Below are 15,103 nucleotides of genomic sequence, written 5' to 3'. Positions count from 1 at the left end.
CCACTACCTTTAGCCTCATAACATCCCCAATTGGGGATGTCATAGCGTTACTTGCTCTAGACCAGGGGTCTCCAAACTACGGCCCGCGGGCCGTATCCGGCCCGCCAGTGTCTTCCATCCGGCCCGCGACTTCTAATGACCAGTGTCATCAAGGACCCGTGACAGCTAATGGCAAAGACCTTGCTCAGAAGGGGCGAAAACTCCGCGAATTTTTTCGTGCGAATAAATAAATATGCTCGTTGGCGAGGTACTTGGCACCAATACATGCCGCCACAAGTATCGCGCGAATATGTCAAGAGGATTTTTTTGAAAAATCTTTATTTGATTCGCAATGATATCAAGGTCTGAGAAACGAGTATCAAAAAATATCTTCAAAGCTACGTTATCTAAAGCTATATTTTCATCCCTGAAAATTCTATTGTCTACCCCCCCCTCCCACCCTAGGACAGAAAATATGGGTGTCTAGAAATTAAAACGGTTTTGGCCCTCCGAACTCACTGGAGTAGTCAATGTGGCCCTCCGGCTGAAAAGTTTGGAGACCCCTGCTCTAGACGGTTGGGATCAGTTGGAACTGTGCGTTTTTACACAAATGCACTGTGATCTGAGCAGGCAGCAGAAATAGGATCTAACCGCTGAAGAAATACGCCGATAGAAGATAAGATTTTCATATCGGAAAAAACCTAGAAACCTCAAATTGTTAAGTTCGAGTTTAAGGCAAAAAAACCACTCTCAAACGAAAAACGTGAAACGGAAAAGACAGCAAACGTTTCGATCCAATCTGGGAATCGAAACTAGGACTTTTCGGCACATTGCTCTGCCCACTGAGCTAAGTCAACCGTACCAACATCCGTCATTTTTAAGTGTGAATAGCCAGGTACTTCCCCAGCTTCCTCTTCATGAACTTCATCCTCTCCCAACCACATTCCTCATAATTTACCCCAATTGTGATGCCATAATCTAACTCACTCCGGACGGTTGGGAACAGTTGGGTCTCTTGTGCGATATTCACATAAAAAAATATGTTTTGGAATTGGTCAGCCAATTGGAAATTGGAATTGGAAAAAGCAGTTGGGCGTCGAGCTCTGGGGTTATTAAATATGAACACCTTTATTGTGTTCTACGTGCATAGTATACAGGTGTTAAAGGACGTACTTGACACACTTTAACTTGTGATTCCTGACATTATTTGTATTACAAAAATTGAATTAAATGTTGGGTTTCGGTGACTTTTTTATGTTTTTTTTTTCAGAATTAATTTTTTTTTATTAATTAATTTTTAATTCACATCCGGAACAGCTGAGTTTGTAAACTCCATCTGTTTCCAGATGAAACTTGGTTTTTGCAGGCCTTAGTAAGTCCTCTGGAAACAGAAACTGAGTTTACAAACTCAGCTGTTTCGGATGTGACAAGGTCTATGTATGTAAACTCAACCACCCTGACAAATCGGCAATTGCTTAACATTTAATTGAAACTGGGCATTACTTTGGATTTGTTCCTGAAGTCCTGGGGAGACCCAAAATATATAGAGCACGGCTGATTACGGAGGCCATTGAAATGCATAAAACTCTAGTACGAATTAATACAGACGATGGAGCTAAGCTCAGTAGTTCTTGGCATCCGGTAATTGATGGCTACACCAGAAAAAAACGCAGAAAACCACTTTAAAATTATATGTTAATGTCAGCTCTTAGAGAGTTGGAGCTGGCAACACGGTATCGCATCTTATACATCTCCACTGATGATGAACACTGCAACGCTGTCCGAAAATAATGAGGTAGCGCAACGCGGCATAATACCCTAAAACAAATCACCATAAAACCTTTGACTGTAAAAATCTCAAATTTTACCAAACGAACATTTAAATTTATATTTATTTATTATCAGTATTATATTATTATTTTATTTAATAAAGAAAGAATGAAACTGTCAATTTGATTTTGAATAAATTTATTTATTGCGAAATGAAAAGTTATACCATATTTCAACTGCCTCAAACTTTTTTGAATTTAAAATGTCTTGGTAAGGTCACGTGGGGTAACCGTACGCTTTTTTTTCGTTGTATTAAAATGCTGTGGATATTTATTATTGATTTTATGCTCTAGTGTTAAATGTAGGCACCCATATAACAGCGTGCGTACCCTCGCACAATTACTTCATTTAACTATTATCTGTAAGATAATTGGCTCTTCTAGTAAAACTAACATTATTTTACCAAAAAATATCATAGACCACACCGTTCGGACACAATAGCATCCATCGGTAACAAAGGCGACACCAACAAGGAAACCATGAAAAAAAGTAATTATGTACCCGTCAATTTTATTTTTTTACATTGTGTATATACACGACCTATTTTAAAGTGACCCGAACTGCTACAGAATTATTGAGGAATAAGCGCAGGTGAAGATTTGTTGCAAACATGTCGCCTACCCACGCGATCGGTTACCCCACGTGACTTATGTTTTCACTCCATCATTATGTCATCATTTCTTATTGAAGTTTAATCAACATGTTCCTTATTTTATCACTGAAAAAAAGATTTATCCCTTATTATTCTTCTTCTTTTCGGGAAGTTTCATTTCACAGATAAACATAGCCTTGTCGGTACAGCTCAAGACGTTTAGTTTTCCGTCCCTGTCCATGCTGCCACAGTGTTCATTGCTACCATTGGGAGGTTGATTAGCAGCCCACTCGACATAGCCGCTCTTGTCCAAGGGCTGATCTGAAATATTTCATTCGTATACTTTATTGAAATGCCTATGACATACAAAACCAGGTGAGATGTGGTGCCTAGCTCAAAAGAAGAAATCTAATTTTAGATTGCGAAATAATTTTACATTTCTTCATGTGATTTTTTGAGTTTGTAAACACTTATAAAGTTGTTCACTGTAGTCAACATTGCCAAATGTGGTACAATGTGATGCTTAGTTTAATATTTTCCAATTGGATATTATGACAGGTCGGGCCGCAAAAATATTAACTTTTTTACCGAGAGGATATTTCCGAGGCTGACAATGAAAATAAATTGCATGGACCTATCTCTTCGGCTAACTTTTCTTTCGATTCACATTTTTTTGACTATTTTGCGGAACGTCTTCACCTACTCAGCAGTTCCGACTCTGATGGTGCTCCATATGATCATACTGAACATTATGAAGTTCAGGACGAGCCAAAAAATCAAGCCATCAAGACGTTCAACTTACTACAATTATGATAGTATTCCTACATTGTCATCTTAACCATCACTTCCATCATTCTCTTTTCAGGCTAAGACACTAGAATCATTTATATCATCATCAAAAAAGGTCTAGGAAGCAGATTGCTTCGGATTCCAAAAGATCAAAGAAAATTAACAAGTTTGAGCTGAATTACAAAAGGAAAAGGGATTATGACAGAATTTTGCCACAGAGCAGGTAAAATTCAATTGATATTCCCGATTAAGATTTTCCTCTTGATTGTTATTTAAAGTATTTTTCTCCCTTAATAATAGCACATATAACAGGACAGATACATTTTTACTCCGTTAAACGCATTGGAAAATCAATTTAATCGATTGAACACGAGTTTCGTGATAATCTAGCCATCCATATTATTATGGGAATTGTTGAAATGCCTCCATACCTCGACTACTGGAGTCATTGATTTTGTTATATTCAAAGGGCGGATATATGGTCGTTACATCCTTATCAACAAATTCGTAATCTCTTTACCGATAATAATTTAGATGATTTTGATAGATATTACAAATTAAGACCAATCCTAGGAAAAAATAGAATGAACGGCCTGCAGCGAATGAATTTATCATTGATCAAATGATGATCCAGTATAAAGAAAGAAAAACAGGGAATAAGAAACAGTATATGATGAAGGATAATCCGAAGGAGTGTGGTTTCTAAATTACGTAAGAGATGGGATTTCTAGTATGATCTATGATTTTATTCGAAAATGACGAGAAATCGTTGTTTGAATAAAAATTTAAAATAAAAGATGATACATTCGCATTTTTGTAATTATTAGTAATAAATTTGGATAACGGCGTATTGTTAACAATTTTTCATTTATATCTAATATATATTCGGTATTGTTCACCGTGGTGAACATTTGAACATAGATGTTGTATTACGAAATTTCGGCTCTGTTCACTGTGGTAAGTGATAAGCATTGATTTTTTTCTGAAAATGCCAGATTTTTTCTATTATTCCTCTACTTATTTTTGACCCAGAAACCCAATTAAACAGTCCGATCATTAAAATTTCATATCTTTGCCAAATTAAGGATTAACGAAATTGCTCCATAGAATCATTTACCCAAACTGACTTACTACAACATCAAAAAAAAATTATCAGTGTACAGTATTTTTTATTGTATATTGAGTTAGTCAATGTAATATCTTACGAATATGAACTAATATGTTCATGGTTACATTTCGTTATTTATAATATTATTTTTTGCAATAAACATAACCTTTTTAAAAAAAAAAGAGTTTTTGCTGTTTCATAAAATCAAATAAGTCGTAAAATTTTGATATTATAGCAATAATGAATGTTAACTAGTAGTTATTGGTAGTAAATGGTCCCATAATACAAACGAAGCCTTACTTATTATTGACCTGATTCAAAATTTCATCTATTGTGGCCTGTGCCTTTCCACTGAAGTTTTTATTTCTAACAAAATCTTACCGAATATCCTTCAGAGTTTTCCAAAGAGTTTTTTAAGCTGTATTCTTCGCTCCCTCACTTTACCAAAGGTTCATGATAACTTTATTCAACTTTGCTTAAATAAATTCTATCAATTACCTTTTTCCTGTGAGTTTTTGAAAAAACGGTTATCCCTAAGAAATGATGCAATACTTACTTCTAATATTGGCGAACACCCCCGGAATGACCAAATCACTGAAATCCACGTGAATATGTGCCTTATTGAAGTTCCCTTTGAGTGAACTTTCAGGAAACTTTTCGAATTCAGCCATGTAAATATCCGCCTCTATATCGCTGTTAATATCTCCCAGAGTAGCTTGCTCTGCTCTACAGATTCTGGTTGCATCATGCCAGCTCCTAGGCTTATTGTGGAACTTGTAGCATGTATCGGTTTGCTTATGGTGAATATAGCCTGAAATTTATTAAAAATTATAATATTAATTAATATAAAGAAGGAGTTAGCGCAACACGGCATAACACCCCAAAAACAAATAACAGAAACACTTTTGGCCGTGAAAATCTTAAATAATATTAGTTGTATTCGTTTTTGGATGTGTTATTATAATTAATATACGAAAAAAGTATTAAAACGAGTATTATAATCTATTCAATATGATAGGGATGTCCCTGAGTTATGGAGTACTGAAATGTACGCCAAAAATCGTTTGGTTAGGTTAAGACCAATATATTATTTTAGAGTAAGATTATAAACGTGCTTCATTTTCACATGTTTATTGATCAACGCATGAGAAACGGAGCAAGTAAAAAATTAAATGAAATCAAATTTTTATAACTGATAAAATTAATAATACGCATTAGGGGATTGCAGTGCAAAGGTTGTAAGGCGACCAGTGCACCAAAAAAATAAAGAAAGCGTGTGTGCACTATTACTACACCTATAGGCTGCACGTCCACGATACCAAAATAAAACGACTATATTGTTTTCCAGAGAGCTCGAACACATCATTCTGGGAATAGCTATTTTTTTTCATGTAGATTTGCACGGGAATGCAAGCTTTTTATAGCTAGACCAAAAAAAATGGCAAACGAAATCAATGGTGACCGTAATAATATTTCGGGCCTTTGCATTAAGCCTGTGATAGACCACGCTATAAGCGCGCTAAATTTGGTCTATTTCAGCATATCGCTCGCCATTTATTCCCGTTGGCAGTGTATGGCGAGGATTACGATGAAATAGGCCAAGGCATGATGTGTAATGTGTCGCCTACCTTAATGTTCAATTATAGATTGCTACTGTCTCACACTCGTCTAAGTCATAGGACGGGGCTAATGACCTATTCTCTTCAAATAAGAGTGTATTGAAATACTTTAGGTGAAATTTATTATGGAATTTTTTTTTATTTCTTCCATTCACTAATATATATATATATATATATATATATTATACCATTAATATATAAAAAAACAAGACATATAAATAGTAAATTCCAACCGTTCAATAACAATAATACTACAACACTGTAAAAATATGTAAACATAAAACAATAAGTGAGTAAGTAAAACAAAAAGAAAATGAGGAAACAAAGCGACAATGAATTTTTAGTTAAGTGAAGTTAAGTTAAAACCAGACATTATGATTAAGGAGAGACAACACATTTGCAATAGAGATTGGGAGGAGATTAAGTTGGTTCTCTTTAATCTTAATGTCTGGTTTTAACTTAACTTTACGTCACTTAACTAAAAAGTGAAGTTAAGTTAAAACCAGACTTTAAGATCAAAGAGAGTCAACACATTTGCACTAGAGATTGGGAGGAGATTAAGTCGGTTCTTTGAAAAGAAATATGGAATGTTTGGTAAATACATTGCATTATAATAACGACCGTGGTTAGGTAAAACCCTTCAAGCCACAAAAAGATAACTTTACAGGAGACGATAAAAAATTTATTTACGTATTCGTAAAACTGATTAAAAATATTGAATTTTATGTGAAAGTGATTATTTGTTTTCAAAATTTTGAGGTAAAATGTTGCAATTCTATTGATTAATATGGGATTTATAAAGAATTTTTTTTCGATTTAACCTATTTTTTTAGTTTTTAGTATTAAAAATGCCTTAATAAACAAAAATTACTTCACCATGTTGTACTTTGAAGACTAGTCCATAAGAAAGAACTGAAAAGTAACATTCCTAAAAAATATAGCTTGAAGCGTTTTGCCAAACCACAGACTATAGTAAAAAAGAAATAAATGTAAGTATTACCATATTAAATACTCGGTATTAACACCTTAAATCACAGTAGGCCAGAAAAAGCACTCAGAATTATAAAAGTTACACAATTAAAATGTTTTCTTAAGCCGGATATTTTCCATTTCAGTTTCTTTCATTCTAATATTTAAAGTAATGATTAGCCTTTGAAAAATACCTTCCTTTGGTATAATTAAATAATCAATGTAGATATGTATGTCTCACCTTTGTCATAAGTTTGGCATTCCAAGGAAAGGGTGATTGGTTCATCATTTGGTTTGACGCAAATATACCTCATTCTCCAGTGGCATCTTATGTCATTGTACATCCCTGATTTGTTCATGATAACACAATCTTCGTTTCCTTCAGAATCGTTTGGCTCTCTTGGATACCAATTTATGTAGATATCGTTTGCGCATTTTCCTAAAATTGTAATTTTAAAATATATTAGCTCACTTAACAAGTGACGATATTCACCATGACTTTTTGAACTACGATTAATTGGATGAATTCCAATTGTTTTATTTCTATATTTCAAGAAAGGTATCTCCAAAAGTAAAAAAATCTTCGTCTGAAAAGCTTGACATTTTTTTAAAACTGACAACTGCTGTCAGGCTACCGTGCAGGTGGCCCAGATTTTACCCGCGTTCTACGTGTCCACAACTCGGCGCCGACTGCCGCCGACGAACTCAGGCACTGAGAACCGATAATCTGAAAGCCGAAACCCGCGTCCTTTGTGTTATTATTTGTTACATGAGAACGGGTCACTTCTGCGTCTGGCTCTTCAGTTCAACAGCTCGAGTGTGGAATGATTTGCCGGCCTCTGTCTGTCCACCCTCCTACAAGATGGGTTTCTTCAAGACCCATGTTCACTCCTTCCTCTCCTCAAAAAGACCATCCACATAGCATTCCCAGAGATGAAATTATTTCCTTAGGGTCTCCTGTGTGGAGTTAATGTAAGAATAAAAATAATACTATTCTTCTGCATGGGTTCTATATTATTTTAAATGCAAATTTTACTTTTGATTACTGTTCCACTGGATTATTATATACCTATTTTCACATGTTTATAAAAGCATGCATAGGCATATAATGTTTAAATAATTGTATTGTACCTACGTGAGACAAATTAAACATGATTTTTCAATGATCTCCGCTAGTAATAATAATACAAACCGTAATGTGTAACGAAATCTCCTTCTGAAAATTTATCGTGAAGGGCCAACCAAACATCGACAGTATCGGGGCTGAATTGTTCCATCAGCACCGTTGCTTCCAACTTGGTGTCCGGAATTGCCAGCTTAGCGCCCTCCGCGTGACAGGTCCATATGGCCTGGCTCCACGAGTCCTTAATCGTGTGCTCCTTGTAGAAGCTATTTGTCCTCTGGTCATACTTGTAGTCGCTCCTGAAGACCGGGACCACTGCGATGGCATCTTGGGTGACTTGAGGAGCTGAAAGCAATTTTTAACTCTTTTTTATCGGGTGTCAAGAGACTTTGTTGAAAATATTTTTTTAACCTGTATACTTACTGATCTGAAATACTGTTAATTTACTAAGAACCTGGTAAAATTATTCGTTTTCCTGTTAAAAATGGGACTGCGGGCCTAAAACAAATGATTTGAAAGAGTTTCTAACAAAGTAAAAGCAAATGTTTTATGAGGACGGCGAAAACGTGTTCATACAAATACAGATATTGATACTGAAATACTTATCCGTCACGATAACTATTAGAAAAAGGACTCAGGATATTTTATCAGAAAGTTCGCATGCAGTCACTTTTTAATAGAATCATTTTTCTCAATGTACATTCTTCATTTTACTACAAGTACCTACCTCGAATATTATTAGAGTAAAGTAGCTCTACTTCACTGCACGTTTAACTCATTATTTTCCATGAATATCAAATGGTATCCGAAATAGTGTTGTTTCTTTTTTCGTCGCCATCTTAAAGTTTCTGGTGGGAGGTATGTTGTGATTGGTCCCATCAGCGCACTAAAGATGTATGAAGACATTTGACACAACGGACTGGTCAATTTTGACGCTAGCGAAGTACGAACGAGAGTCGATTTCATATAAAACTTTATGTGCTCGAGATCGCACTCCATAAATTTTGCAAATGCATATATTTTTTTGAATTACCTGTTAACTCTTATAGAAAAAATGCGTTGAAAACTAATATTCTTATACAATATTTACATTGTGGCGTTTACACAATATGGTCCTAAAGTGGAAGGATACCATATGGTATCGGTCGGCTTTTACGTTACAAAAAAAATTCTTTGTAAATGTAACATTTTTATTTCCAGACCTGTATTTTCACTATCTAAAGCTTTTTGACATGATAAATGTAAACACCGATATGGCTGATAATGTACTAGATATATTTATCCAACCACCCAACTTAGGGATTCTTAGGATGAAGACAATGCGAACGAAGTCAAAGGAGGGTTGAGCCATGTAATTTTTTCTTGAAATTAAAATTTGAAACAGAAAAATCAGAAAAAGATACGGTCGCATCTAGGATGCAATTAAAATTTGCGATTAGAACATGAAGATAATGCTGGTAGTTCTTATTCGAAGTATGATATATTTAAATATGACCGAAGAAGATAGGGTTCCATTAGCTCAGTTAGTAGAGTGGCGCCCCGGCAAGGCGAGGGTCCTGTATTCATGTGACTTTATCTTTTTCTGTTTCAAATATTTTTTTAAAAATCGCTAATATTTTTCTTCAATAACTAAATATTGGATTGTGAGGTTTTCCTCATTCGATTATTCCAAAGTTGTTATTCCACTGAGTGGACCACATTGATGTTCCACGTCGATGTGCTAGAAAATCTTGCAAAACTTTGCAAGATTTAGTTTTAGATTTGCAAGCGTAGTCCTTGTTTTTTTTTCAAATGGCACGCACAACCATTACAGGTTGTATTAATTAATAATATTGTTATTTTTTAAGCCGTTACAATATTATGATAACAGTTGACTTTAGATTATTACGCTATTCATTTGAAACCATTAATTTTACCAATATCACCCATATCCACCCAGCGATACCATATGGTAGCACCCATTATTTTATTTTAAAAAATAACTTTCAACAACAATGACAAAAATGTGTATTTTCAATTAAGTCTAAGTTATCCAAAAATGTCAAAGGAATACCTAGATTCAACAAAAAATTAATCTGGACTATAATGGGTTAATACACGGAGAAAATTAACTTTTTTCTGATTTATCAAATTCTGTTAAAAACGGGACAGCGGGCCGTTTCCTAATAAAATGTTATTACTTTCCGAATATATCGGAAAACGTGTTCATGCATCTTCGTTTGCCCTGTTGATATAATATAAAGATAAAATGCGAAAAAATAATGATTTTTCATGAACAGGTGTTCTCATTTTTTTAAGCCCAACATGAATCCTATCTACTCATTGGTTACGGGCCTGCAGTCCAATTTTTAACTGGATTACGAATAGTTTGAAGATATTCATAATATATAAGTTAACTCTGTGTACGTAAAAAAAACACTTTCAACCTTATTGATACTAGAAACAACTATATACGTTGGAAAACATGCACAAAATTGATTGTCAGGTTCTTAGATTGGGTTATTTTAATAATGTATGAATACATTTAAATTTCAACTTTCAAACTAAAGTGAGATCGTACAAACAAGAAAAAAAAATTACATACTGAACTTTTTTTTTGCATAAAGATTTTTACTGATTGTTTGGAACTTATATTTTGAATTCTTCAATAGTTGCAAAATTACTTTGTGGCGTCATTTTGATTATATATAAATGAAAAACTTTGTTTACACCACTTTGTGATCAATAATACACGTTTCAAAGCCAAATGACTTCTTCGTCAGGACAATGAAATACATATTATTTAAAAATACATACGTGTAGACAAATAAAAACAAATAGACAAAAATATTATAATGAAAGGTGATTAATTAGAAAATATCATAAAAAAAGAAAATTAATTTTTATATTTCGAACTTACACTAGGTTCGTCGAAAAGGAATATTAAATTAAAAAAATTCTACACATCTTGGTCTCCCCTGACATAATAGTTGTCTCATAGTAATAAGATTGAAACAAAGTGTAATTTTGAAAAATGCGTATTTGAGAGTGGTGACGGAGTAATGCAACAAATTGAGAGGTGGGTAGGAATCTGGGGGTCGAAATGTCCAGGAGTGATGGACGTATGAATCTATCCCTCCCACTGCGGTGCAAGGCGATGGGTCGAGGAAGTCCGGCTGGAGAGATCAAATGGTCTCCATAAACCTGTCTCTCCCGATCCGACCCGCCACGCAGTAGGTAGGTAGACGCATTCGCCGCCAAGACCTAGACAAATCTCACCGCATGAACCCGGGCACCCCTGCTAAGTCACCAAACGTAACGAACCACATGGGGTGATCTATGGCAGAGGTGTTGGTTATCTAATAAACGGTTCCCGGGATGTCAGTACCCGCCTCCCAATTTGAACAACAAAAATTTCTATGTTGTTTTCGTGCCACTTATCTGGTATTTCCTTATAATTTTCCTTATAATAAAAATAACAATGTTAAAAACTGTACAAACAAAATGACAACAACTCGTCGCCTGAGCCCGTGTGATAATTCTTATCTTTTGGCAAAAATTATTTCATCGTTAATATTATTTTACAGAATATCCATTCCATTCACATGATATTCAAACGATCAACTACTCTTCATTGAACCTTCACTGTAGTGGGTCAGTCGTGTCAATAACATAATAATATCACGTTCACTTCATTTTATTATGATTTTGAAAATTTACATGGAGCTAATACTGTAAAAAATCACTTCAAAGACGATTTGTAAATAATAGACCTCTTTGAAATTAGATATCACTTTGTATTTATTAAAAATAAAAATAAAAGTTCTGTAAGGTTTTTAAAATTTTTGTGAACGAATATCCCAAAAAGGCAAAACATTTATTTCAAAACAAAATGATATCCGACGGGATAATAATATTTTCTGTAAAATTTTGAAAATATTTATTTAGTGTCACTTTACAACTTTTTGTTTTTGTTTGTTTCCAAAAGAAAAAAAAATGGTAATAAAATCGCCCGAATAGATAACCTAATAATAGGTTATCTATTCACATTCTGGTATTTCCTATAGTTATGGTATTTCCTATACAAAATTCAAACAATAAATATAAATAATCTTTGGAAAAACATTCCAATAACGTCCACGAAATAAATGGTTTTGCAACTTTTCGCAGCCCGATATGAATATATTTTTTATTTATCCGAATAACCCGACATTAAAAAAAAAAATCACTTTGAAAAAAACTAAAATTCAAATTATTTTATAACTTACTGTAACGACCACAGCTTGGAATATTTAACCTCCTTATTCATAAGCCACTTCTTTTGATATGTATTTTTTGAATAACTTAATTGGTAAAGCCTCAAATTGTAATATTGAATTATTGAAGACAGTATTAGCCAATCACGAAAAATTGAAACAAAACAAATCGAAAAAGATAAGGTCGCACCGAGGACACGAACCCAGGACCCTCACCTTGCCGGGGCGTGCGACTTCAAATTGTCTTCAAATCATATTTTAATCTTTAAAAGTAAATGTGGACAGTTCTAAAACAATACTTTAAAGTGTGATTTCAATACAATAATACCGAAAGGAGAATACATTGTAATGCTTACGTTTATTATATTTTACAAACCTGCCCATGTAACGGTACTCCAGAGCACAAGCAGACTTACAGATAAAAACATGTTTCGACGAGTCTATAAACCGTAACGTGTGACCCGTTGAACGTCTTGGTGTCAACTGCCGTAGAAACTACATGCTAAGATTCGTAAGGTTATCCGGTACTGATTATATTTAATAACTGAGTGACTTCAGTACCTACTTACATAAAGTACCTAAATTATTGAATCAGTGAAATGAATCACATGAAATGCGCATTATTTATTCTAATTTTTAAGGAAAACCGCGACGTGTTGTTCGAGGAAACTACGTAAATTACACTGCAATTATTTGTAATGTGATGAAATCAATCTAGCAGAATAGCCAAGTAAACAAAGCGTGAATACAATTGCGGTTTTGGGAAGTTAAAGAAATATTGATGGTTTTCCTCACTATCGTCAAATCATCACATCAGGATTACATAAGTTAGAATTGTCACGTGTTTCGCATTAGCGCATTGAAGAAAATGAAAACGTCACAGGGGGGAGTTTAGGCTGTAAAAAATCTGGATGAAGCAAGGAGAATGTATCCTTCTAGAAATGTTTAACGTTTCAAGATATCTGCAAAATGTACTTTCATAGATATGTTTCATTTGTTTGCTTGTCATCATTAACAGCCATAATATACAGATAAATATTTTAAAAATAATTTTATAGCTTTAAAGCAGTACGTGAATAATGGCTAAACGAATAGACTGGTTTTAATTTAATGCCCTTTGTATACGTTGGCCCAACTTGAGCAGAGCGACTTGGCGGTTGGATGCGATGGCCGCCAACGGTGGCCGATCAACCTGAATATTGTCGGTTTTCGTGCGCACATCAAAGGATATTACGGCCAACCAAAAAGTGTTCACACGTTGGCGCCGTCCTCAGTTCATAATACACGTTCAGCTAAGCTGATCGTCTTGATTATTGTGTGAATGATTATTTACGTTTACGAAAATAATAAAGATAAAATTATAAGAAAAATATGCTACGGACACAAGCTTGGAAATGATGCTTGTTCTTCGGGTTCAATTTCCGTGTGGCATTTATGCTTACTCGGGAAATATTTTCAATTTGTATTGATATTTAATAAAATATATACATTTTTTACAAATAAAACATCACTAAATGGTTAAACTTTTACATTAACTTCAGTTTATGGAGTCTTGTTACAAAAGTAGGCTTTATTTTCAGATAAAAAAAATTAAAGTTGGAGTGTGGTGGCAAATGTATGGAGAATCTCAAATAGAAATGAAAGATATAGCTGTTTAAAACAAAATCCATTTTCACGAATTGGATTTCGTGCTTGACGTGTGTTATATATATATATATATTTAAATGTTTATCATTGTATATGATTTTTAATTTAATATTTCTCTTTTTTAATGATTATTCATTTAATATATCTACAAAAAACATTAAAAAAATGCATTTAAAAATAAAAAAGGGTAATTATATTAATCAGTAATCCCTAAAATTGGAGAATTGTTGGCTGTTGAAAGCCAACGCTTTCACCACTGCTGTTGTCAAAAAAGGGTTTTATCAAGCGTACGGCAGGATCGAGGAGATCCTGCTGGGCGCTTCCTACGCATTGCAGGGACCTACTACATGGCGAATCTATTATGTTACAAGTCCTTGCCTCGCGCAGACGACACAAATAATCTTCACAATACGAGTTGCTTGATTATTATTTTGCAAGTTGAAAGAACAAACATATTTAGGCTTTTATATTACTCTTAACATACTGTACAAATAAATTTCTGCAGCTGCGATAATTTCTACTACCATCTAGATTTGACAGCCTCCGTGGTCGAGGGGTAAGGTTCTCGGCTACCAATCCAAGGATCGCGGGAATGAATCGCGCCGTGCGCAAGTAAATTTTATTTGATGAATTAGTGTTATTTCTCAAATCATTCATTGAAAATAATATATAGTGTAGGTATTTGCCAACCACATCTTAAGAAGGAAAATATATCATATATTCTTTCATGTTTTCCATAAAACAGTTATACACCAATATATTACGGAAAAGATTAGAAATTTGAAGTAAATGTTTATATAAAGGCCATGTGGGACAGTTTTATTATTTTGTGATATGTATCAAAAAATAGTTTATAAAAGACGTTGAAAATGTCGATGGTCAATGCAGAATCGTAAAGCAGTTGAGTCGCTCTGTTGATAAGCGCGTTCTGATGATAGGCAGAATATAAATGCATGCTCTATTTACGAAATGCACAGGGTGTTAAGGGACGCACTTGGCTAAATTTAACCAGTGATTCCTGACATTATTTGGAGTAAAAATGCTGTTGAAATTTTGAACTTCAATGACTTTTTTTATGTAATTTTTTTTTGTTCTATAAAAACATAGAAAATCAGTAGGTAATGGACAGCCAGTGTAAGGGGTTGTACGGTAACTCGGCTGAGTAACCAGTGTCGACAGGTGGAAGATTTTTTTGAAATTTTGAAAAAAAAT

At 34.1% G+C, this 15,103-nt stretch overlaps 1 protein-coding gene across 1 annotated transcript in view; it reads right to left on the bottom strand.

Annotated features, from left to right (window-relative positions):
• Positions 1-1,930: 1,930 nt before the first annotated feature.
• The window catches only part of LOC149421634 (macrophage mannose receptor 1-like), a 90,535-nt gene continuing 77,362 nt past the window's right edge, over positions 1,931-15,103 (bottom strand). The window contains exons 14-17 of the mRNA XM_089634305.1: positions 8,079-8,354; positions 7,128-7,325; positions 4,855-5,109; positions 1,931-2,722 (exon numbers count right to left, since the gene is read on the bottom strand). Coding sequence (XP_089490431.1) covers positions 2,541-2,722; positions 4,855-5,109; positions 7,128-7,325; positions 8,079-8,354 — 911 coding nt within the window. The 3' untranslated portion in view covers positions 1,931-2,540. The remainder of the gene's footprint in view (positions 2,723-4,854; positions 5,110-7,127; positions 7,326-8,078; positions 8,355-15,103) is intronic.

Source organism: Hesperophylax consimilis, chromosome 8, assembly GCF_061612785.1.
Source record: "Hesperophylax consimilis isolate HC1 chromosome 8, BYU_Hcon_1.0, whole genome shotgun sequence".
NCBI lineage: Eukaryota > Metazoa > Arthropoda > Insecta > Trichoptera > Limnephilidae > Hesperophylax > Hesperophylax consimilis.
The sequence above is the reverse complement of the archived record's forward strand: the minus strand, read 5'-3'. Positions and strand labels throughout refer to the sequence as shown.